The sequence below is a fragment of the Manis pentadactyla genome, chromosome 4 (assembly GCF_030020395.1).
Source record: "Manis pentadactyla isolate mManPen7 chromosome 4, mManPen7.hap1, whole genome shotgun sequence".
Taxonomy (NCBI): Eukaryota; Metazoa; Chordata; class Mammalia; order Pholidota; family Manidae; genus Manis; species Manis pentadactyla.
In genome coordinates, this window is record NC_080022.1 from 152,704,880 (window position 1) to 152,728,170 (window position 23,291).

Sequence of the window (23,291 nt, forward strand, 5' to 3'; positions counted from 1 at the left end):
GCTTTCAGGGCTCTCTGCTTCCTGGACTCCCTTCCCAAACCTCTGTAATAGCTCCCAACTTCTCTCCATCTGTAGCCCTCCTCCCCCACAACCTTCCCGACTCTGCTACCCCAAATCCACTTCCTTCAAGCCTCCTTCCTTGAAAGTTGCTGCCTCTGAAGCCTCCACTGGCTCCTCTAAACTAGTTGTTCCACTCCCTCTGCCCTGCCCCCAAACCTTGACTGCACAGGGCACACGCTGGTAGAGCTGGGTGTCTGCCTCTCCCCCCTGGACTGTGAGCGCTGTGTGAAGCTCCACCTGTGGCTGCCCCGCTAAGGACTCCCAATCTTTGTAGTCCACATTTTACACTTCAGTAAGATGAGTTAGCCTCTCTCAGCCTCAGTGATCTCATCTGGAAAACGGGAGGTAGAACGTGGGCAACAGAATCGACCTTATAGTTGTGAGGATTAAAGAATGCAGGCAAGGCTCGGTGTCATGTTGTCTGGCACAGAGTACACGCCCAATAAATGCTAGCTATTGATGATAAATGATAGCCGGTGGTAACTGCTTCAGAATAAAATACATGGGTGATTTCTGCCCTCAAGCTGGGTAAAAACTGGTATCTCCCAGTGTGGAAAGGATGTCGTTTTGGTTACAGGAGTGGAGGCCATTCACTGACAGGAGATGAGCTTTGCTTGGTACTAGCCTGATCAACCTTCCTTTCCCTGCTTCAGTGAGGATGAGTGACCACCCTGAACTCTGCCCTCCTTCGGGGTGGAGATGAGGCTGGACGCTGCCCCCCACACACGGTGCAGGGCAAATAGTGGGCCCGCGGGGTAACTCACTGTACTGGGAAGGGTCAGAAAAGGGACGTAGAGCGGGAGAGCCCGTGGGGAAGTGCGCCGGATGGTGGGGGATGAGCAAAGCAAAAGGCTGTAGAGCCTCTCCCGGCCTCTCCTCCCACCCTCCAGATTAGAGCTAAAAATATCACAGGCGAGTCGGGGCGGGGTAGGGTGCAGGTCAAGGCTAGGGGCTAAAGAATTCGCCGAGGACCGCCCGAAGGAATCTGTCGGGCTCAGGGACCCAGCGGAGTATGCCAGCCCTTCCCCCCGCCCCCCAACTCCGCGCTCAGTCCCCCTCCTCCCTCCATCCTGCGCGAGCGGGCGGCGCGCTCCGAAGAGAGCCGGGGTCGGAGGTGTCCTACCCCTCGGCGGCCGCACCGGCCCCCCCACCCCGCGCCCGCCCCTGAGTTCGCCCCGACTGGGCAGCCGGGGGCGCCCGCACCCCTCTCCCCCCGGGCCGGGAAGCCGGGGGCAGCGCCGGAGCCCGGGGGGAGTGCGGCCCCGCCGACCGGCCGGCCAGGGCTGGGGGCGGCTAGGACGGCCCCGGGTAAGCGGCTGGAAGCGGGGGAAGAGGCGGGCCGGGGGCCGGGGCGGGCCGGGCCGGGCGCGGCGCTGCTGGTGGGAACCGCTGGGCGAGGGGGCCAGGGCAGGGGAAAGAGGGGGCCGGCGGGGAAGCATCGCGGGGCGGCCACGTGAGAACTGGCGCTGGCTGCGGGGGGTGCCTGCAAGGTGCTGGAGGCGGAGAGCAGGCTGGGCTCTGGCATCGCCCCCAAACTCCCACCAATCAGGTCATGGGGAGCCCAGCATCCAACGACACCCCCACCGACCCACTCCCACAGGAACGTGTGGGGACAAACAGCCGGCAGACGTGTGACTCGGCCCAAGGGACCGCAAAGCCCCAGCTCTCAGTCTGGGGCAGGGATTAGGTGTCCAGGCCGAGGGGAGGGCACCAGAAACAGGTTTGGCCCCTGTGTGTGCCCCTGGTCTCTTGCGGGCGCCGTCTGCAGACTCACTGCAGAGCGCAGGCCTTGGGGAGGAGAATCGGGTCTGGGCCCTGCTTCTTGGGACAGCCGCCATCCACCCCCAACCAGCTGGGGATGTTAGGTTAATAGACCCTTAGGTCTAGGACCCTCGCCTAAGAAGAGGGAGGGAGTGCCAGTCACCTCTGAGTCAGGGACAGGGCAACACTGGGCCTTGTGAGTTCCAGAAGACTGACCCAGCCTAGGAGCCTATCTTGTACCCGCTCCATGGCTCCAGTATTGTGCCCTGTTTTTATTTCCTGCTATTTCCCAGAAAGGGGCTGGTTTCTGGGCAGGGTGTGTGGTGTCTAGGAGAATCTGCAGGTTAGATACATCCTAGACACCTGAAGTTGCCACACTCAGAGAGATGGGGGACTCTTGCATTCCTTGCCCTCTGTCCCTCCCCTAGGATGCCCTCTTCCCACCTGATTGTGCTGCTTATGTAATTAACTCAGCTGAGGCTCTCTGCCAAGCTGACTGTCTAGGGATGCCTGAGGGGCTGAGGCCCAGGAGGGATCATGGGGAAGAGGAACTGTACTCCCCAGCTGGGAGCCAGTGTAAGTGGATAAGCACCTGTTGGGGACAGAACACTGCATTGGGTAGAAAAGAGATCTGGGTCCTAGTCTTAGTTGACAGCTCTACTGGCTGTGTGGTCTTCACTTCCCTAAGTCTCTGTTTTGGCTTTTTTTTTTACCTTAAATGAAACGGGGAGAGAAGAATCACATGCATGCATGCCCACACACACATGCACATACACACAGACCCCCCATATGTGCACGAACAATGGTGTAACAGTGGATATAGTGACCCATCCCAGATTGCTAGGAGGTCCCACTGAGACTGTGGAAAACCTTAGTTGAATAAAGGACCCTTATACATAACAATGGCCACTGTTTATTGAACACTTACTCTGTGCCAGGCCCTGGACTTCACATGCAGGACCTCACAATGCCCTGAGATGTTTCTTACCCAAGGTCACACTTTAGGTGGCAGAGCTAGGAAACAAACTCCGGTGGGTCTCATTCCAAATCCAGCCCTATATTTACTATACTGCATGTACACATACCAGGTGGATTGGATTCTGAACCAGGACAGACTGAGGGATATTCAGCTGTGAACTGTGCATATGTGGAAAGAATCTGCATCCACAGAGAGCACAAGCTGAAAATCATGTCCTACCCAGAACCCAGCAAACCCATCTGCCCTGGACCCATGTAGTAGGTAGGCACTGGTGTCATCCTGGGAATAGTCCCCAGCCAGGAGGGCTCAGGCATGAGTCTTCCATCCGCAGTGGAGGGAAGAGGAACCTGTTAAAAGATTTACTTGGATTATCTCAGAAGGGCTGTTGACCTCATTTTATATATGTGCAAAGCATGGCTGAGATTGGGCAGCTGATTTGCCCTCTAACCCACAGCTAGGAAACGTCACAGCTGGGATTTATACCTAACCCTGAAGCCACTGAAACTGAGCAGACAAGGGGTTAATGACCTTATAGCAAGGTCCAGTCCTGCAGCAGCCCTTTCCTGGGCACCTACTGTATACCAAGCCCTCTAAGCTCAGGTGGATGCCCTTGGCCTATAAGCATTCACCAGCTAGAATCCCTCAACTTGGAAGCTTAAAGTGCTGTGACATTGTAGAAAAGTGCTGCTGTCATTACTTGCCGTGTGACTTGGGGCACACTGCTCGTTCCCTCTCAGCCTTCTCTTTAAAGTAAAGTGGGACCACCTATCCTTGAGGGATGGGGTACTAAGCGTAACCATGGGAACTCGCTGACACACAGTGCTCAACCCGTGGCGTGCCCCAAGCCAAAGCAGTCATCTAGTCCAGGGGTCCTCGACTGGGGGTGCTCTGGGTCATCATGGAGACTGGCGGCTGCTGCTGGCAGGTGCCACCTGGCAGCCGGAGATATAAAATGTACTGCCCAATAAATAATTCTCCACCAAATGCCAGGAGTGCCCCCATGAGACACACTTTCCTACTATCACCCCTCAGGGCAAGACCCAGACTCAGGAGTTGCTGTCTTGTCGCAAGCTCTGTGGGAAAGCTGGGACTTGAAGCTAAAGTCTAATGCTGTTGCCACTCTGCTCTGCAGCCTGCCTTGGTTGGGGAGTCAGACCTGGCTAAAAGTCAGGTCCTAATACAAGTCAAGATTGGGTCCCACTGGTGGGATGGATGGCAGGAAAAAAATGGAGAAGGAAGGATGGACGGGTTTGACAGATGGAGATGATAGGCATCGTGGGAAAGGGAAGGCATGCTGAGTGGCAGTAACAGCTTCAGCAAAGTCCCCCAGGTGGAAAAGCACAGGACAGGTCCAGGGAGAAGCCAGCCCACCAAGCCCACACCTCTTGTCCCCACAGTCCAGGTGGAGGCCGCAGAGGGCCTGGGGCAAGCAGGGGCAGCAATGGTTGGTCCTGACGGTGGCTGAGCCCGCAGCCCCTGGAATATGCAGCCCGGGGGAGCCCCAGGCAGCGGCAAGGACGAGGCGGCGGAGCGGGGCGGGAGGCATGGTCTCCACCTACCGGGTGGCCGTGCTGGGGGCGCGAGGCGTGGGCAAGAGTGCCATCGTGCGCCAGTTCCTGTACAACGAGTTCAGCGAGGTCTGCGTGCCCACCACCGCTCGCCGCCTCTACCTACCTGCTGTCGTCATGAACGGCCACGTGCACGACCTCCAGATCCTGGACTTCCCACCCATCAGCGCCTTCCCTGTCAACACGCTGCAGGTAGGAGGCCCTAGGTGGGGTGGGGGAGTAGAGGGCTAGGGAAGAGGCTGGACGTCAACCCCCTCCAGGCTCTGGCCCTATTGCCAGGCCCCACCGCTGGCTTTGGGAGCTCCGTGCTTCACCATGCGCCACCCTTCCTGGAACTCTACCAGGAATCCTTTCGTTTGTGCACTGTTTGTTTTTTCAACAAATATTTGGTGAATGTTTAATGTGTGCCAGGCCTTGTGGTGGGCACTGGGTAGAATGGTGCACAAAACAGATGTGCAGTTTGCTCTCAAGGAACCCAGTCTGGTAAGAAAACAAATAGGCAATTACTATATGGTGTGATAAGGGCCATGGCTGGTGGAGACGCAGGCAGTTAAGGCAGCCCTAAGGGGGCATCTAACCCACCCACGTGGGTGGGGTTGGGGGTCACAGGAGGCAATGTCTCAACTAAGTAGGATTTGGGCCAGTAAGGGGCAGTGGAAAGAAAGACAGGAACACTAGATGCCTGTTAATATTCTGGGCCCTGCTTACCCTGCCTCAGACCCCTGTCAACTGCAGAAGGGACAGCAGAAGAAAAGGCCAGGACCTGGGGAAGGTGTGTTCTCAGAGACTAGAGACCCCAACCAGGTCACTTGCTCAAGGGCCTTTTCTCTTAAGTGATGCTCTGCCCCCTCAAGACAGACCTCAGGACTGCCCACTGGGCACCCTTCCTGCGGGGGTTTGGAAGCACATGCCCCCGGTGCTCTGGCTTCTTGTGCACCTTCCTTCTCTGTACCTCTGGCTTGAGAGGGGGTCGGGTGCAGGGGGAAGCTCAGCATTGACACCTTTGCTTAACCAAAGGAAGCCCCTGACCTGAGGTGCAGAGGCTGCTCCAGCAAGGACAGGCCAGTTGGCCCTGCCAGTCAGCAGGCTCATGTTGGGGCTGGGGCAGGGGAAAGCCTCAGGCTTAATAACTTGGGGCAGGAGGGGCTTGGCCCAACCTCAGGGACACGTCTCTCCCATCGCAGGTGTGGGAGGCCAACCCAAAGACAACAGCCTAATTCAGGCACCGGTGCCTTGGAAATAGCAAGTGGGTCCAGGGTCAGGGCCTTCTAGTCCTCCAAAGGAGACTAGCCTGAGCGCATATTCAGATCCAGTCCTACACATTGAGCTTTGTTCATTTTTCCACATATTCTTGTGTTATTTATTTTAAATTTAAATTTAATTTCAATTTGGGGATAGATAAGACACAATTTAAAGTCCAAACTTTGTAAAAAGGTACACCCAGAGAAATCTCAGTCCCACCCTGCCCTCTCCACCCTGAATCTTGCTGCATTCTCTTATAGCCATTCTCCTTGTTTTTTTAATTCATATTTCCAGGGTTTCTTTACACAGATAAGAAAATGTATTCTTACTCTACTCTCCTTCTTACATTAAAAAAAAACAACAAAACTAACAAGAAAAAACTGTTCTTCACTGTGTTTTTTCACTTAACATTATAACCTGGAGATCTTTCCATGTCAGTATCTAGAGGTGGTCTTCACTTTTTTTTTCCCCATGGATACACCGTGTTCCGCTGGAGAGAGGTACCACGGAGTTGCCTGCCTGTTGTTGAACAAGTGGGTTGTTTCTAATCTTTTGCTGTTTCAAACAAGGCCACAATGAGTAGCCCTGTACATAGTCTGTACATAGGGAGGCCTATCTGCGGGATCGATTCCTAGAAATGGCATTGCTAAGTCAAAGGGGAAGTGCAGCTGGAGTTTAGAAGGTGTTGCCAGGTCCCCCACCCCTTCTATAAAGTTGCATATTTTGCGCTCCTGGGAGGAGTGTACCTGAGCGCTTTTTTAACCTAAAGCCTTGCCATCAGAGAGTACTGTCAAACTTTGGATTCATGACAGTCCAATAGATGGGAGATGATATTCTCAGTGTAGTTCTTATTTGCATCTCTGCTAATGAGTGAAGTTGAGCATCTTTTCATATGTTTAAGGACCTCTGTATTTCTTTTTCTGGTGACTGTTACTTGGTCCATCTTCCTGTTGGATTGCTAGCCTTTTTCTTCCTGATGGACCCTGAGTTTTGGACCCTCCAGGATGTCCAAGACTTCACTCCTGGAGCATAAGAAAGGGACTTTGAGCAGAAAAACACTGAGAAGGGACCCTGCATGCCCCAAATATCAAATATACAACCTAAGAATCTTGATGGCCACTGTCTGAAAATAAAATAAAAATACATTTTTCCCCAATGTTGTGTGAGATCCAGCCCAAGAGACAGGCGTGTCCTGGGTTTGAGCCTCAGTTGTTCCCTCTGCAGCCCCTCTCCTCCTGTCAGAGAAGGAAGCTGAGGTCAGAGGGCATGAGCAACCAAAAGAATGAGCAGCAAGTGCATGGCTGGCACCCAGGTGGCTGGCCTCCCTCAGCTCCTGTGTACTTGGAACTGGACTCAGTTTCCATTGCCCCTTCTCTGTCCTGACACATCCCCAAGATGGTCTTTTACAGTCTGGAACCCTGCATGGAGTTAGCTGGAAGTAAAACTAAGCTTTCTCCTTCCCTTTAATCAAGGTGAAGGGACAACCCCTACAGTTAGGAGACTTCCTTCTCTCCCTTTTAGGAGCCCTGAGAGAGGAGTGGTGCGAGGCAGCCTGGAGACCCCCTTGTGGGGGCAGCATGTTGGGGGAGAGGTGGCAGCTATTGCCCTCCCCAGTAGAGAGCTGGAGAAAGGTGGGGACCTCCCTGCCTGTTTCTGCATCCCTTCCGCTTCCCACTCATCTCCACTCTGCAGGGAATGGGGAAGTAACTGCACACCCGGATCAGGGGTGGGGGGTCCCAGGTTCCTGGAGGGCATGGTAGGCAACAGAATGTAGTCTTCCCTGGTCTCAGAAGCCAGTTCATGGGGCCGTATGGTTTTTAGATTTGTCCTCAGCATCTTCCCCTTGCTCCAAAGTTAAAACTAAGCATAAAAGCAAGATGCCACATCATCTCCCTGGGTAAATCCACTGCAGCAGCTTTAAGCCTTTGAGTTGGGAGGTGCTTTTCTGGAGTCAGACTTAACTCCCCACCATTGCCACCAAAGGCTTTCCCGTCTTATTCCTTCTCTGAGGTGGAGAACCAGCTATAGTCCTCCTTCACACACGGTCCCTGCCCTAACTCAGCTCATAAGCTGGCACTGGAGACATGCGTGCACCTCCTTCCTGTCTTTTGCCTGAACCCTCAGGGGTGAAGACACTGGTTCCCCTTGTCCTTCGAGGCCTCTCCCTCCCCCAACTTCAGGGACCTGTTCTTTCCACACACTGGCAGCCTTCAACTGCTCTTGAAATTGCCATCTGCTGGCAGGTTAATTAGCTAATTAATCTCTTAAGGAACCTTGTCTTTAGTGCACTCAGCCTTTCCAGGGGCCTATTCATCTTGAGCTGCAGCCCTTCTTTGAGAATTTGCCACAAGCATTCAGGAATTCTATCTCCCTGGAGCTGCCCTGGGGCCCTGCTCCTTATCAGCCCCCATTATGCAGCCAGTCTCAATCTTTTTCTCCTCAGGCCCTCTCCTTCTCAGCCCTGAGGGCAGAGTGGAGCAAACAAGGGGCACAGCAGATAGCAATCTAAGGGCAGCTTACAGGCAGGAGTTGCATTGATTCCAGCATGGACCAAGTGGGGTTCAGGACCATGGAGAGCTCACCAACCTAGGTTGTGCAATTAAAGAGCCTGCTGAGAGCCAGCACTAGGAGGCACGGAGGGGAGGAAGAAGAGGTAAGTAAAAATGAGTAAGGCCTGGCTCTGGCCCTCTCAGAAGCTCACAGGAGAAGTGGGGAGCTGGGGATGAAAACAACTCTAGCCAAGTGTGGAGTAAATTACAATATTTCCAGAATCTGTCGCCTGGCCTTAGTCCGTTAACATATACCTCTGCAGCTTCTCGCAGCCTTTGGGGCAAGGGGTGGAGAGAGGCTGTTCTCTCCTCCCCTCTGTGCCCCCAGAGCTACACCAAGGTATAATCAAAGGATTCTTAGAATACAGGAGATGAAGGGAGTAGTCCTCTGCTTGCTGGAAGGCTTCTCTGAGGAAGAGGAGGCATTTGATCTGAGCCTTGGAGGATGGGATTTAAGCAGGTCCAACAACTAGCACGGGACTTGGCTTTTAGAAGCACTTAATAAATGTACTTGAACAAAGGACTGGATGGATGAATGGTTGGATGGATTGGGAGACAGAATGGGACAAGACACATCTCAGCTCCAGATATGCACAGGACAGTGCATTGGCCCTTGAGGTCAGATGGTGTGACCTGCCCTATCCTGGCTTAGAGCTGGGGAAGCTGTAGCGCTGAGCTCCTCTGTTCTGCCCTAGGCCAGGCCTCCTGGGGATGGGTGGGTGTGGAAGGCTTGGGGTACAGTGGCAGGTGAGAGTGCTGTCCATCTGTGGCTGGAGGTGGCTGGGGACAAGGGGGGCCTTCATGATTGCTCTGACCTTGGCACTGGCCGGGGATGTTGCAGGAGTGGGCAGATGCCTGTTGCAGGGGACTCCGGAGTGTCCATGCCTACATCCTGGTCTACGACATCTGCTGCTTTGACAGCTTTGAATACGTCAAGACCATCCGCCAGCAGATCCTAGAGACAAGGTGAGGGGCCAGGATACACAGTCCATTACCACCTTCGTGGATGCCCCAATGCTAGCTACTTCCCAAGAAAGAGGTCCAGTGAGGGGACACAGATGAAGTACACTTAAACATGCACATACAATAATTTTCTCTTCCCATTTCTGTTAATTTATTCTTGGGCTCCTACCATGGGGTGGTTAGTCTAGTGCAATGGGTAAGAGCAGGGGCTCCAGAAACAAGACTGCCAGGGCTGCTCAGTGGTATGACTTGAAGCCAGTTATCATGTAAGTCTCAGCTTCCTCATCTGTAAAAATGTACTCACCTTTTGGATCGATTGTGCAGATTAGAGAATATAACATACCTAAAGGGCTTACTTAGTGCTGCACCTGTAGCAGAGACGTATGTGTAGTAATGGTAGTAGTAGTAGTGGCTAGGCACAGCCTGCCCTTGAAGCCCAGTGGTTATGCGACAGGACTGTACAGTTCTGAGATCACCACCTCACCCCACAGAGTGATCGGCACCTCGGAGACGCCCATCATCATCGTGGGCAATAAGCGGGACCTGCAGCGCGGACGCGTGATCCCACGCTGGAACGTGTCACACTTGGTGCGCAAGACCTGGAAGTGCGGCTACGTGGAGTGCTCGGCCAAGTACAACTGGCATATTCTGCTGCTATTCAGCGAGCTGCTCAAGAGCGTCGGCTGCGCCCGCTGCAAGCACGTGCACGCTGCCCTGCGCTTCCAGGGCGCTCTGCGCCGCAACCGCTGCGCCATCATGTGACTCCCCCCCACCGCGGGCTGCAGCCCCCACAGAGCCCAGGCAGCTTCCCCTTGGGACTGCGGGGCTTGAGTGGGGAGAAGCCGGAATAGAACTCTGATGGTCCTGTCCTGAAGCACCCCTGCAGCCACGCGCCTCACCGTAAGAGGCGGGGGGAGCCTCCCACAACTGCCCCGTCCTCCCCTCCTGCACTTGTCTGCCCGGGACGCCCGCCTTTAGTGCCGTAGTAGTGCGGTACCCGGCCTGGCCCTAAGGGGAGCCGCGGCCTTTTGGGATTAGGGATGAGCACGTGAGAGTGGAGGGTTGGGGTAGGGAGGTGCTGCCTTGGCCGGGTCCCCACCAGTCTTCCTCAGAAAGTGTGTCTGTCATTGCCCCGCATCCTCCTTTCCCGTGTCTGTCAGTCTGCCCAAGCGGCTTTTGGTGCCCAGCTGTCTTACCCACCCTCCTGTTCCCCTCCGTCCCCCAGCTCCGTTCATAGGGCTCTCATTTCATCCATCCCGTTCTCGCAGATCCTGGCAGCTTTTTGAGGCCAGCCTTCTGACCTTCGGCACCACTGACACAGGGCAGAGAGATGTGGGTGGCCCAAGGACCACAACAGGGGATCTGAGAGTTGAGGCCCCAGATGAGTCAGGGGGAGAAGGCTGACTCTCCTTCCAGGGAACCTCCATGCCCAGCAGCCCCCAGAGACACAACAACCTACCTTCCAGCCTTAACTTGATGGTCTGTCCCTGCCGGGTGCCCCTCAACCCCTTCTTGACCCCAAAGCCAGATTGCCCCCTGGGTTAAAACTTTTTTCTTGACAGAGTGTGGAGAGGGAATCCCTCAAGGATAGATTTGTTTCCATGATGCCAGGTTCCAACCCTCTATTACCTCCTCTCTGTTGGATGGTCAGCCAGATTGGGGGATGTTGGGATTGGGGGACTATTGGTGGACATGGTGGTGCCCAGGTGGCATCAGATGTGCCAGTGAGAATTCTGTCTCCCAATCCCACCCCAATCTGACTGCCCCACACCCTGCCTGCCTTGAATCTCAGATTTCCCTGATTAATTTGGGGAGGGGCAGAGCTGAGAAAAGAATTATGGGGACCCTTGTATTTAGGGGAGACAGCCTCACATCTCCACCCCTAGTTGGAGGCCCTCAGGATCTGATGCCCCTTGTCCCAACACCCTATGCCCTGACTCACTCTGTCCCATTTTCTCCGGCTGAGTGGCCGGGTTTCTACCTCTAGTCACTGGAGCTGATCACTGTCAGTTTTGTACTGATTAAGAAATAACAAAAACCATGAAGATACAGGAGCACCCTGAGGGATTACTGGGGGCCTTGGAGGGTGGGAACAATTGTCTGGGTCCTGTGCTCCCTAGACAAGTTCTTGAGGCTGAGCCCTCAGCCGTTGTCTGGTGGGCAGATAATGAGGTCCCTTGTTAGAGAGGGGCAGATAAAACAAGCCAGCCTTGACATAGCCATGCTGAGGTGTGCAGGCCAGGAAATCAGGTAGCCCAGAGGTGATGGAGTGGAGTCTGGGGGAAGGGTCCTGGGTGGAGGTTAATATTCAGATCCAGTGTGGGAGGGAATCTATGTTCATGCGTCCCCAGCTGGCTCCTCCCCCACCCACCAGGGATAGCACAGCCCCAGGGTGACTGCCCTGACCTTGGGCAGTCCTGTATTCCTGGCTTCTATTTCCTGCTGTGCTGCCTGAGTTTGGGCAAGTGACCTACCCTCTCTGAGCCTCCCTCTGAAACAGAGGTGGTGGCTCCCCTTCCCCACACTTCGGAGTGGCTGGGAGGGTAAGGAAGAGGGCCTGCCCCCTTTTCCCCCCTGTATGCCTTCCCCCTGGTTTGCCAGGAGGATGGGATGAGGGATGGCAGCATCTCACCTGCCCCGTCACTGTCAGGCCTCTGGCTGCCCCCTATGGGAGCTATTGGAATGTATTGCCTGGCTGGGCCCCCCACTTCCACTTCACCCCAGGTATTTGATTTTGATTCTCTCCACCCTCATTCTGAGTCTCTGTCCTTCTCCCTGCCCCCCAGGGTTTCCCACCACAGGGTCTAGAAGTGTGTGTGACACCCATTGCGCTGTGATCGGAAGTCAGATTAAAAATCAGGGAGTGTTTTCCCTTGTTTCTGTACCAAGGTGTTGGCTCAGTTCCTGCAGTGGGAGGGCAGGGGCCTGCCTGCTGAGCTCTGCTGTGGAAGGACGGTCAGAGGTGAGGTTGCCCTGAGTCCCGAAGTCCAGGTCAACTGGGAGAACTAACGGGAAGAACTTGGGTCTCATCTCCTCTCCACCGAACTCCCGAACCCTTGGACGGATCAAAACCATCCATCTGAGAACTGATCAGCGACAGTCTCCCCTTGCTGCTCCCGGGAAAACTTTCATAACTGGACTCAATCCCAGTTTTTGTTTCTGTATCTTTGTCCATTTGTGGCTGAGCCTCCGCAGCCCCTGGGTCATAACTTAATGGGTGTCGAAGTGTTATGAACACTCAACCATCCCTCTTGACTCAGATCTCAGTTTCTAACCCCCAGGGCAAAGCTTTGAAGTTTTCTGCAGTGGGGCTGCCCTTTTCCCTGTCCGTGGTGCTGACACAGTAGCAGCTCCCAAGAGCCCAGCTGCCTGGCAAGGTTAGCTGCCCCTCCCTCATCCCCTTTCCAGTGGGAAAGCGTTTGAAGCTACACTCCTGCACCACCGCAATCCTAGAGTGAGGGACTGGAGAAGCTAGGGGCTCAAAGGCAGACTCACATGAGTTTAATGACTTACAAGAGTTGTAGAGATGGTAGGCATGGCCAGAGGCCAGGAGTTTGGGGAGCAGTTCTGGGGGAGGCCAATAAGAGGGGATGGCCCCACAATCCATGGAGTTGGAGTGAGAGTGATCAGTTGCCCCTTTGCTCAAACAAGCAGATTCAATCTATATTAATCTTCTGACCCTACTAGCCAAACCCTGTACTGAGGTGAGGGACCTTCCCTTCTGTTCCTGCAGCTGGGAGTCCAATAAATAGATACACAGGCACCTTTTTCTCTATCTTCCTCTCCAAACCCACAGGCTCAGAGATGAGAAGGCCCCTTCTCAGACCCAGGACTCCTCTTCAGGCGAGATTGGGCCTTGCTCAAGCTGCTGAGGCCCTGGGCTTTCTAAAGGCTGAGGGCTACTACCCAACGGGACGGCTGGCTCTTGCCTCTCCTTTCCCTCCTCCTCCCCTGCTGAGGCTCTGTCCACCAGGGCTGCTTCCCCTCCCTTGCTGCCTAGTCCTGCTCTCACCAGCCTACCCCTGGGAGGTGCCCTGGCTGGACCCAAGCCGCGGTAGGCCAAAGGCCTGGGAATTCGTGAAGGCTGCTTCTCAGGCCTGTGGTCTCTCCGGGGCTGGATCCTGGGCCTCAGCTTCAGCTTGTAGATGGATGGGACTCTCTGGGGCTTTCGGAGTGTTCTCTTGCTCTTACTGGGACATGCTTTGGCCTTGTCAGAATTGGGGTCTGAGGATGAAGGAGTGGGGGCCTCTGGACGAGCAGACACAGGTGTTGAGCAGTCCTGCCCTCCTTCAGTTGGGACTTTCCTCATCCTGGTGCCCGTGGTGCTCAGGCTCGCCCCTGTTCTTGGCCCACCCTCTCTGGCTCCCAGTTTCTCTTTGGGGCTTTCTGGGCCTGCAGTAACAGACAGCTTAGGTGAGCCTGCAGAGGCTGCCTTCCAGGCTCCTGGGTCTACTTTAAGGAGGGGTGGGGGGCCCTGAGCCAGTTCTTGGATGACTTTGTCATAAGGACCCCCAGGCTCGGGCCACCGCCCACCTAGGCTAGGAACGTAGACTCCACTGCGAAGAATGACTCCAGACCCTGTGCCCTGGGGTCGGGTACCACCCACCTCCAGTAGCTTCATGTTGGCCAGAAGCTCCTCCTCAAGGCTATGGTTTGAGGCAATGGCTTGCTCCTTGATGCCACTCAAGGGCAGGGGAGTGCACCTCCCCACCCCCTCCTGTGGGCCCAGGGCCCAGGACTCTCCAGCCTCTGCTGTCACTTGGATGTCCGGCTTCTGGTCCCCTTGTCTCCCTTCCTCAGAGCAGTCCCCATGTCTGGACCCAGCCAAGTTCCCAGGGATAGCACTTAATGGGACAGGGCTCCTCCCCAATTCTGTCATGGGACGTCCACTTGCAGTACCTGGGAAGCTTCTTCCTGGAGGGGGAGGGCGGGCAGGGGGTGGCCGGACTGGGATCTTGGTGCGTTCTTTAACAAGGGACAGAGAGCGAGCAGATGCTGGCTCCTTGAGCTGGGAGGAAGCACCCTTGGCCTCACCCCCGGATGGTGGCCTGAGGCCCACAGGCTTGGCAGGACCTGAAGAACGAGGCAGGGGAGATGGTCCTCTTGCTTGTGTCCCTCTGATGGTGGCTTCAGGGGCCCAGAGTCTCTGGGGGAGGGGGACCTTGGCATGAGTTCCCCAGCTGTCTGTCTCCTCATGAACCCAGGATGTAGGTGTCCTCCCCCTGAGGAGTTCAGGGGAGTCTCTGTCCTCCGTCTTCCCTGAGGAGGTGCGCCGTGGGTCTCGTCCCATGCGGGTGGATGAGGATTGGCACTGGGGTGGGCTGTTCCCAGCTGGCAGCTGCCTCTGAGATGGGGTGAGTGAATTCCCCTGGCACCTGCAAGGGAGAATCATAAAGCCAGCAGGGTCATCTAGTCCAGTCCCCTGGCTCTGGGAAGAGATGGCCTTTCCCCAGCCAGAACACCAAAGGGGCCAGACTTCATGTTGAATGAAACAGATGCTCCCTCTCCGTCTGTGCCTGCCCAGCAGACTTCCTTAGGGCAGATAGTGTTTAAGTCTATTCTCCCTCATTCCCTGTGGAGCAGATAGAAAGAATCCTGGTCTGGACCCAGGGTTACTTACCAGGCTTGTGTGTGTGTGTGTGTGTGTGTGTGTGTGTGTGTGTGTGTGTGTGTCTTACTTTCTGCTCTACTGTGAAATGGTGGAAGGATGCTGGGTAAGTCTGTTCCGCCTCGTCTGTGAAATGGGATGGCTTATGAAGAAACTAGATGATCCCAAGGTAGTGGGTGTGTTTTTGGTTCTGAACACCTGAGGTCTTGTTGAGGTAGGGGCACTCCTGGAAGACCTGCTCCCTTCTCTTGGGGTGGGGTGTCCTCTGAGAAGGTGGACTCCAAAGGGGAAAGCAGCCCTGCCCTCCCCCTCCCCTGTACCTCAGGAATGGTGCTGTCTCTCTGGGGGCCCCACTGCGGGGCATACGGGAGAAGGAGGTGAGGGGCCTCAGCTTTCGGCCTGAAGAGGTGTATGTCTTCCAGTCCACAGGGGGCAGTGGACTCTGGGAGCGGCTGATGGTCATCATAGGCTGGGGCTGTGAGGGTCCATCCTCCACCCTCACTTCATGCTGCACCGGTGGGGCAGGGGGCTTTAGGAAACTGCCTGTCTTGTGTGCTACCAATATAAGCCCACAGAGAGAGGAGAAAAGGGTTAAATTCTTGGTGATTGGGCCCACTGTCCCCACCTCCCCCAGCTGTCCCATGCCCCATATCCCACATTACAGACAGTGCGACCTAATGTGCCAGCACCAGTGCCAGCACCAAAATTTCCTTAAGGCGACAAAATCTGGTCAGAGGATTTATGTAAAGCTGTGTTTATATTACAGGTCCACATCTTTTACTTAGATTTCATGCTTATTTGGGGTGACTTGAGGTGCTGTTGGAGATTTTGGGAGGACTAAAGGTTCCTCCTTTAGTCATGCTTGGCGCCACCACAGTGGTCATCAGAGCCACATCTAAGCTCTGCCAAGATGCGTGGGACCCAGTGCTGATTCTCTGTATGTTTGGTGTCATCTTGTGGCTCTAACTGGCATTGCACCATGGCCACACAGCCTTCTTCCTGGTACCGAGAGCGCATCACACTTGTACCTTCTACAAGCTCTTCCGTTCTCCAACCCCCTGATCAGTAGATCAGTCCTATCCCCTGCCTCTGCTTCCAGCCTCCCACCCAGAGCCACGGAGAGGGGGACTCACAGAGGGATGTACATCGGCAGGGGTCATGTTTATCCAGATAATGGCCAAGCGTGTCCCAGCCGCCCCCAACACGTACCATCACATGGTTCCGGAGGATCTGCAGAGGGCAAGCATGAGGGTGAGGGCAGGGCCCCTTCCTGGCCAGCCTGAGGGTTTGCAGCGCATACTCCTACCCATGCACACGCGCGCGCGCGCACGCGCACACACACACACACACACACACACACACACACACACACACAGTCCTTGCGTATAATTAATTTTAAGTGTGATTATTTTGCAGCCTGAGTCTCCGTGACTGGCACCAGATAACAAATGTCAAGTAGTGGAGGCCAGGCTGATAAACAGAAAGTTGCCCCACAACTCGACAAGGGATCTCACAAGCATTGTGAGGCCTGGCCCTAGAGCTCTTTCTTCCCTCACTCTACCTGCACGTGGTTATATAAAAAAATGGGGTGCTGCCTATGCTCTGGAGTGTATGTCAAAGAATCCATGGGAGTCCCAACCTCACTCCACTCTGGGGCCAGTCACATAGTCCTCTCCAGGATATCATTTCCTGACCTGAAAAGTGGGGCTACATCCCTTGCCTTACGTACTTCACAGGGCTACTGACTCAGGGTCTGGCTGAGGACCCAGGGAACTGGCTCTGCCCCCAGATGTGACCGGTGCTGAAGGAAAGGGCTTGGCTATGCCCTTGAGCTGCTGGTCACACTTCCGGGCATGGGCTTTGCCTGAGAAAGTGTGGCCAAGTGGGGGGGTAGTGAGAGGCCTGTTTCAGACTTGTACTACTGGTCACTCTGCAGAGTGTACTAAGTCAGGCATGTGAGGGGTGGACTATGGGGTCTGTGTGGCTGGGTCATCAGGCCCCTTGCTCTGACCAAGCTTGTTGGGGGAGTGGTGGTAAAGGAAAATTGGGAGTACCCTTCATACCCCTCTGCACTGGGCAAAGGGGGCTGGGCGGGGGCATGTTTCTTGGCTGTCCTTCTGGAAGGAGGGGATAGGATTGACAACTTTGCCAGGAATCTTCTGGAATTCTCCAAGGGAGAGAAAGATAGCCTCATGGTGTGGTAAGTTGGGGGGAATGGTGACTGGTCTTTCCCCTCAGGCCTGGGCAGGATCTGCTGGAAGGAAACCCTGCTCTGCTGACCCTGGGAAGCCCCCAACCCCATCCCAGGACTTACCCGGATGAAGATGAGGGTGTTGGAATCCCCCACGCGGTACTTCCCCTCAGACACTTTGATCATGGAGAACTGAATGGGGCACGTGCAGTGGCTCACGAGGCTCTGAACCTGTGGGCAGGGGGCAATGGGCTCAGCTCTCCCTCTGCATGGCCACCAAGCTCCGCCCCTGCCCCCAAGCTGGGTCAAGCCCAATGGGAGGCCTGCCTGCCCCAGAGCCAGCTGGGAGGCGTCTGTTGAGCTCAGGGCTGGGGGCTGAGAAGCAGGTGGAGAAAACTCACAACGCAGTGAGAAACCAAGCCCAGCCGTGGAGTGGCCACCTACAGTCCTGCGCCCTTGTAGGTCAGCTGACAGAACATGGAGCCCAATGATGACGAGGTGGACCTTGGAGTCTGACAGGCTTTGCTTCCACAGCACCACTGGCCATGGGCAAGTTAAGAAACCTCTCAGCTCAATTCCTGGATGGTAGGTGTGGTGTTAATCATTGTAAGAGCTAAAACGCCATGAAGAGCCCCTCTACGCCAGACCCTTCAGAGCACTTCATATGTTCTGGCTCATTTAATACTCAGCAATGATAGAAGGTAGGTACTGTTATAGCCCCATGCCACACACAGATAAGGTTCCCCAGGCACAGAGAGGTTAAGTAATGTGCCCAAAGTCACACAGCCATGCAGCAGTGGAACTAAGACTTGAGTGGAGGTGTCAGACACGGTGCCAGAGTCTGTGTCCTCAAAAAGTGTGCCACAGGGGCTGGATGAGAACAGTGCAGAGTGCTGGACATATAATACAAATGTAATAAAATACACATGCTATGTAATATAAATACCCATGTAATAAGTGGCTTAGCTACTACTATGTGATTAGGCTCAGAATGGAACATGACTTACTCAAAGTCACACAGTGAATTAGGGTCTGGTGGGGGCTCAAGTAGGGGTTACTCAGGGAGGGCAGGAGTGGGACGGGGAGGGGAAGGTGGGGACTGGCGGGCGTGCCCAGAGCCCCTCACCATCTGGTCCAGGTTGTGGAAGTGGCAGGGCCGGCGCGTGGGCGGCGCGGGCGGCGGGGGATCCGGCCGCGGCAGCGCGAGCTCCTGCCTCAGCTCCTCGTCGATCTCCTCCTCCAGCTGCACCAGGGTGGGCGCTGCAACACCGAAGCGCCAGGCCCGGCGGCCCAGCTCCAGCAAGCACAGCACCACGTTCTTCACGTTCTTACGCAGCACCAAGTCCTCCGTCTCGAACATCAGCACCTCTGCGAGGGGGTGGGAGGGATAAGCAGGCTGAGCCCGCTGCTGACCTCTGCAAGGGAGAGGAGGGAATGCCCTGGGACCATCCCTGGACCCTGGTGGCAGGCCAGGGGAGTGTCTCAGGATCTTGGTGCCAAGCCAGGCCCTGAGAGGATTCTGAGCAGAATTGCTCAGTCACTGAGCAGAGAAAAGATGGCTCGTTTAACAGGAGACTTTGGGAGTGGGAAGGTATGACACAGCCAAAGAACCTGGGGCCTACCTGTGGACTATCGTGAGGGGTTACCCCACCTTACCATTCTCCCCAGGATGGGTCCAGGAGCAACAGGCAGCTTGTTCTGCTTCTCACCCACCCTTCTCCCCAACAAAATCTACCAGGCATCTCAAAAATTCAACCCCCAGTCCATGTATAGCCAGGCACGGCTAGGGACAGGCTGTCCAGATGACTGGCAGGGTTGGAGTCTGGATTCTCCCACCACCAAGCGACCTTGGCCCAGTCCCTGAGCCTCCGTCTCCTCTTCTGTAAAATGGGGATGTAGTCTATTTCAGTGTTGTGAGGATAGTTGTCAAGTTTGCAGACAAAATCTGGCCCATGGTAAGTGCTTGGTTAAGCATTAGCTTTTGTTATTCCTTCAGGTCTGTGCCTCTCCGCCTTGTCTTCAGCCCATAGCGAGGCCTGACCCTCTGCCTCCGCCCACTGCTTCTGCCCACTGCCTTTGGCCTGGAGGGTGGCAGGACATCCAGTTTCCTCTGGCTGGATCCAAATCCAGGGAGATGAGGGATCCAGACAGGCCTCTCTCCTGAAACTCACAAGCCCTACCCGGACTGGCCTCCCCTCCCGATCCTCTCCCACCCCCACGCATCTCAGCGTCTCCCAGTCATCCAAACACAGTGCCCTTCTGTGCTGTTGCTCCTGCTGCCCCTGCATAGAATCCTTTTCCTCCAAAACTTCTATTTGTTCCCCAAGACTCAGCTCAAGTCTCCTTTCTCCAGGTGGCCCCCACTTGCCACCTCATCAGGTAGCTATCCCCCTACAAGTTCCTCAGCACATAACGCACCTCTCCTTTGAGCTTTATCACGTTGGGCTGTAAGTTACACACCTCCTCATCTGCCTCTCTTCCTAGACCCTGAACTTCTTGGGCACTGGTCTCAGTCCTCTGGATCCTTGGTGCCCAGCCAGTGCTCAACACCAAGGAGATGGGTACTCAATGTATGTCCGTTGAATGAATTGAATCATTCAATCAACATATTTACTTATTGAATATTTTCTATGAGGGGGAAATGGGGCATGAAAAGGGATGAGCTGGTCCAAGGCAAATCTGGGAGGAGAACCCCACCTCCTGAACCCAATGCAGCCTAAGCCTCAGGGAAGAGATGGATGCCTGGCGAGTAAGAGTCTAGGGAGGGAGGGTCCAGGGGGTTACCTTGGATGCCCATCTCTTTGCGACACCACTGGATGAAGTTGGAGACATTGTCTCGGGCCTGGAAGGTGCCCGGCTGGGCGGCTCTGTTGCAGGAAACCCCGGCCTGGGGCAGGGGAATCCTTTGGGCCCTGGCAGGTGCCTCAGCCAGGAATGCCAGGGCGGCCTCGGTGATGGCATTGGCATGCTGGCACAGCACCAGGCCCGTGTCCAGCACCTGCAGGAAGTTGGCTGCATCAATGTCCAACCCATAGAGATCCCGAAGCCACTCTGCCAGGTCCTCCTTCATGGCTTCCAGGTACTGCTCACTGGACTTAAAGGGCCGGATGCTGCGCACCGGGGGCCTCAGGGTCCTAGGCCTCCTCCTGTGTCCCCCAGGCTGGGACATGGCTTGACCCTCAGGAGGGGAGGAGGTGGGTGCCTCCTCTCCTGCTGCTTCAGTCTTCACTCCTGCCACCTGCTGGCTCCTGGCGGGGTCTCCCTGACTCTGGGATTCCCCCTCCTACCCTCTGAGAGCCCAGGACTTCCTGTTCTGCTACTTGCCACAGGCTTCAGCTGCCACCACCAGGCCATGCCCAGCTTCCGCCTCCCCACATTCTTCAGTCCCAGCCAGAACTTTCCCTACTTGGTGGCCCTGCAGGGACCTCACTCTCCTGCTGCCTGGTCAGCTCAGAGTTCACCACCTCCCAGGACAGACGGAGATGAGGATATTCCTTTTACCCCCAAGGGCTGCTGGTCCAGCTGGCTGCCCCCACCACCCCCTGCCGCCTGCGGAGCCTGGCTCTCAGCCTCTCCACCCTGCTTCCCCTCCTCTCCTTGGAGACAGCGGCTGCTACAAACACTCCTTGTTAACCCCGCCTGGCAGGCAAGCACTGCCCTGGAGAGCCTGCCTGGGAGCCGATGGAGCGGGGCGGAGAGGCTGGGGCTGGCTTTTCTCACTCAGCTGACTGGGGTTGGTGGGGGAGAAGGGCAGGGCCAGAGGGTTCGGAGCCCCTTGGTGTTAATACTTTCGGATGGGGAGGAGGGGAGGGAACAGACAAGCAACAGAGTCCAAATACCCGAGTTTAGCCCTGGACTCTTCCCTAAGTCCCTCTGGGGCCTTTATATGCTACCTAGCCTCTCTGTGCCTTAGTTTCCTCAACTATAAAATGGGAATAATAATGTCTACACTTTGGGGTGTTGTGAGGAATAAAGGAAAGTATCAGCTCACACATGCTCAGGACTGGTGGGCTCCAGCTCCTGCTCATTCTCAGGGCAGCCCTCCCTGTCTCTGCACCATGGTCCCCACTTTCTCTGGAGCACCTGCTCCATCTCCCACTCTAACCACAGGATTCCTGTAGAGCCGGCTGTCAATCACAGCACCTCACCCATGGCCACAACAATGTTTTCACTCAACAAATATTCCTTGAGTACCTACTAGGTGGTAGGCACTACTAAAGGCCTGAGGAAATAGCTATAAATGAGGCCCTTGAACTCACGGAGGTTATTTACATGTTAGCAGATGATGGATGCCAGATAACAAATCTGTAGTAACTCAGGTGGTGATAAATACCAGGGAGAAAAATAAAGGATAAAGGAGATTGGTGTGTGTGTAGAATTTTATATAAGGTCATCAAGAGAAGGCCTCCCTGATATGGTGATATATGAGCAGAGACCTAAGAGAAATGAGGAAGCAGGCCCTGCACATACCAGGGAAGGGGACCTGGGCAGAGGGAACAGCCAGTGCAAAAGCTCCAGGCAGGGCATGCTTGGTATTTCAGGATAGCAAAGAGAGATGGGGTATGTGGCAGAGAAGAAATGCGCTCCCAGATTACACAGGGCTTTTCTTTACCTTTTAGAAGGTAATTTTCTTTCAATGACCTTCTTAAGGCATCAAGACTATGATTATTGTGCCCATGTTATGAATGAGGAAACAAGAAAACTGAAGCTGGCAGAAGGCCTCATTTTCTCACCCTGTGGATCTCTTCAAAGCATTGTCTTCATGACATGGCAGTTGGCCTTCCTCAGAGTGAGAGAAGACAAAAGCCACAGTGTGTTTTATTTAGCTAGCTTTATCTATCCTTGAGAGCCACTCTCCGTCATTTCCACAATATCCCATCAGTTGCCGAGTTTTCCATGTGTGTCTGTGTGGTGGTGGTGGTAGAACTACATAAAAGCATGAATACCAGGAGATAAGGATCACTGGGCTCTCTCTCTCCTTGCGACTTCACCATGTCACCCAAGTGTCAAGTCTTGGGCCATTCTATGAGCTCCCACTATTCTTTTCAAATTAGACAGAATGAACTTTAGAGTTTTGCAATGAAGAGCTACGGTGGCTACAAACTCTCAGTAAATGTAAGGAGAATGGGTTTGTTGGGAGAGAATTTTCTGGGGGTCTTGCATTTCTCATGTTTTGCAAGCAGAGGCACTGACTTTTATGTTTATGTAGTGAACAACCTTGGAAGATAGAGATCAATCATGTCTCTTCCTGGAGCAAAGAGCAGGTTTGCTTATCACCTATTATAAAACATTTGGATGCCCTAAGCTCAGGGTTCCTCTTGTCATGCAAACCACTGCATGTGCTTCTATTCAACTGACACCCATCCCAGTGGCACCTACAGGACAGTGGGAAAGGGGAGCTAACACAAATATGCTAATAGTGCTGTGCCATAAGTAATAAAGTCCTTTGTCCCTGACACAGGAGTCTCATGTGGTTTTTTTGCAGCACCCATGAAACTACAGCCGGTTAACTTGCTCTCTTGCAAGAAAGTTAAAACTTCAGACCCTTCACAGTTCTTGACAGGGTTGCCTCCATATGACTAGGAGATTCATGGAGACTGCTTCATTCTTCTTGTTCTACATTCCTCCAACCTGCCTCCACCAAACTGGGAGGTGCCTGAAGGAGAAGATTCCATTCCCCTCCACCCTCAGATTTGCATGGAGACTACCTTATTTTTCCCTATTAGACTGAAGCTCTCCAGAGCTGGGTTTGCATCCTTTGATGTTCTGCACACTCCTGTCTCTGACAGCACACTCCACTGTAAGACCAGGAAGAGTTTTCTCAAGGTTCCATGATTTTACTCTCTCCTCCAGCCCCATTTCTCTCCAACTGACTCCCCCCAGCCCTCCTCTCATACACACACACACACATACACCATTCAGTAGTCACACCTGATTCTTGCCTGAGCCCTGCTTCCTGCTTCCTACTGGACTTGACACCACTTTTTCTGTCCCTTGGAGCTAAGGCAATGACCTGGAAGTAGGTGGAGTGGGAAGCAGGGGTGAGGAATGATAGAGACAGGACAGAAAGGGAAGGAGAGAAAACTGATATAAAAAGACACAATGCTTTGAGTGCTTTCTGTGGGTCAGGTAAAGTCTTGTACTATACTATTATCTCTAATATACAGATGAAGAGACTGAAGGTCAGAGATAATGTGCTGAAAATCAGATAGCTTTTATATTTATGTGGTAGAGCTGGGATTTGAACCCAGTCTGCTGAGCACCAAAGCCATCCTCTATTCCCCTTTAATGCCTTCCCAGGAGGGAAGATAGGGGAAACCTGGGTTCTGAGTGCTTTTGGAGGCTCTAGAAAAGGCAGTTTTGTTCCTGG

General features: G+C 54.5%; 2 protein-coding genes across 3 annotated transcripts; one reads left to right on the plus strand and one right to left on the minus strand.

The window, feature by feature from the left end:
- The first annotated feature begins 1,126 nt into the window (after positions 1-1,126).
- RASL10B (RAS like family 10 member B) lies at positions 1,127-12,006 on the plus strand. 2 transcript variants are annotated; one of them, XM_036911011.2, is made up of 5 exons: positions 1,127-1,368; positions 1,661-1,780; positions 4,198-4,560; positions 9,001-9,125; positions 9,614-12,006. In XM_036911011.2, exons 3-5 carry the CDS (start codon positions 4,345-4,347, stop codon positions 9,882-9,884), a joined length of 612 nt encoding a protein of 203 aa, XP_036766906.1. In that variant the 5' UTR covers positions 1,127-1,368; positions 1,661-1,780; positions 4,198-4,344; the 3' UTR covers positions 9,885-12,006. The 2 variants fall into 2 exon arrangements, with proteins under 2 accessions (XP_036766906.1, XP_036766905.1); XM_036911010.2 differs by lacking the exon at positions 1,661-1,780.
- Positions 12,007-12,680: 674 nt separating this feature from the next.
- On the minus strand, positions 12,681-22,319 carry GAS2L2 (growth arrest specific 2 like 2). The gene is made up of 6 exons (XM_036911009.2): positions 19,706-22,319; positions 18,048-18,289; positions 17,045-17,152; positions 15,864-15,960; positions 15,051-15,285; positions 12,681-14,497 (listed from the first exon to the last, which is right to left on the minus strand). The coding sequence occupies exons 1-6, from the start codon at positions 20,088-20,090 to the stop codon at positions 12,943-12,945; spliced, it is 2,622 nt and encodes an 873-aa protein (XP_036766904.2). The 5' UTR covers positions 20,091-22,319; the 3' UTR covers positions 12,681-12,942.
- Between the last annotated feature and the right edge of the window lie 972 nt (positions 22,320-23,291).

Excerpts from the sequence above, each read along its gene's own strand:
- GAS2L2 (XM_036911009.2), bottom strand. The coding sequence starts at position 20,090 with ATGTCCCAGCCTGGGGGACACAGGAGGAGGCCTAGGACCCTGAGGCCC. Across the intron at positions 15,961-17,044 it reads ACACCCTCATCTTCATCCGG|ATCCTCCGGAACCATGTGAT; the intron begins GTAAGTCCTGGG and ends TGCCCTCTGCAG. Across the intron at positions 14,498-15,050 it reads GAGACAGCACCATTCCTGAG|GTGCCAGGGGAATTCACTCA; the intron begins GTACAGGGGAGG and ends TCTCCCTTGCAG.
- RASL10B (XM_036911011.2), top strand. The coding sequence starts at position 4,345 with ATGGTCTCCACCTACCGGGTGGCCGTGCTGGGGGCGCGAGGCGTGGGC. Across the intron at positions 4,561-9,000 it reads TCCCTGTCAACACGCTGCAG|GAGTGGGCAGATGCCTGTTG; the intron begins GTAGGAGGCCCT and ends GGGATGTTGCAG. Across the intron at positions 9,126-9,613 it reads CAGCAGATCCTAGAGACAAG|AGTGATCGGCACCTCGGAGA; the intron begins GTGAGGGGCCAG and ends CTCACCCCACAG.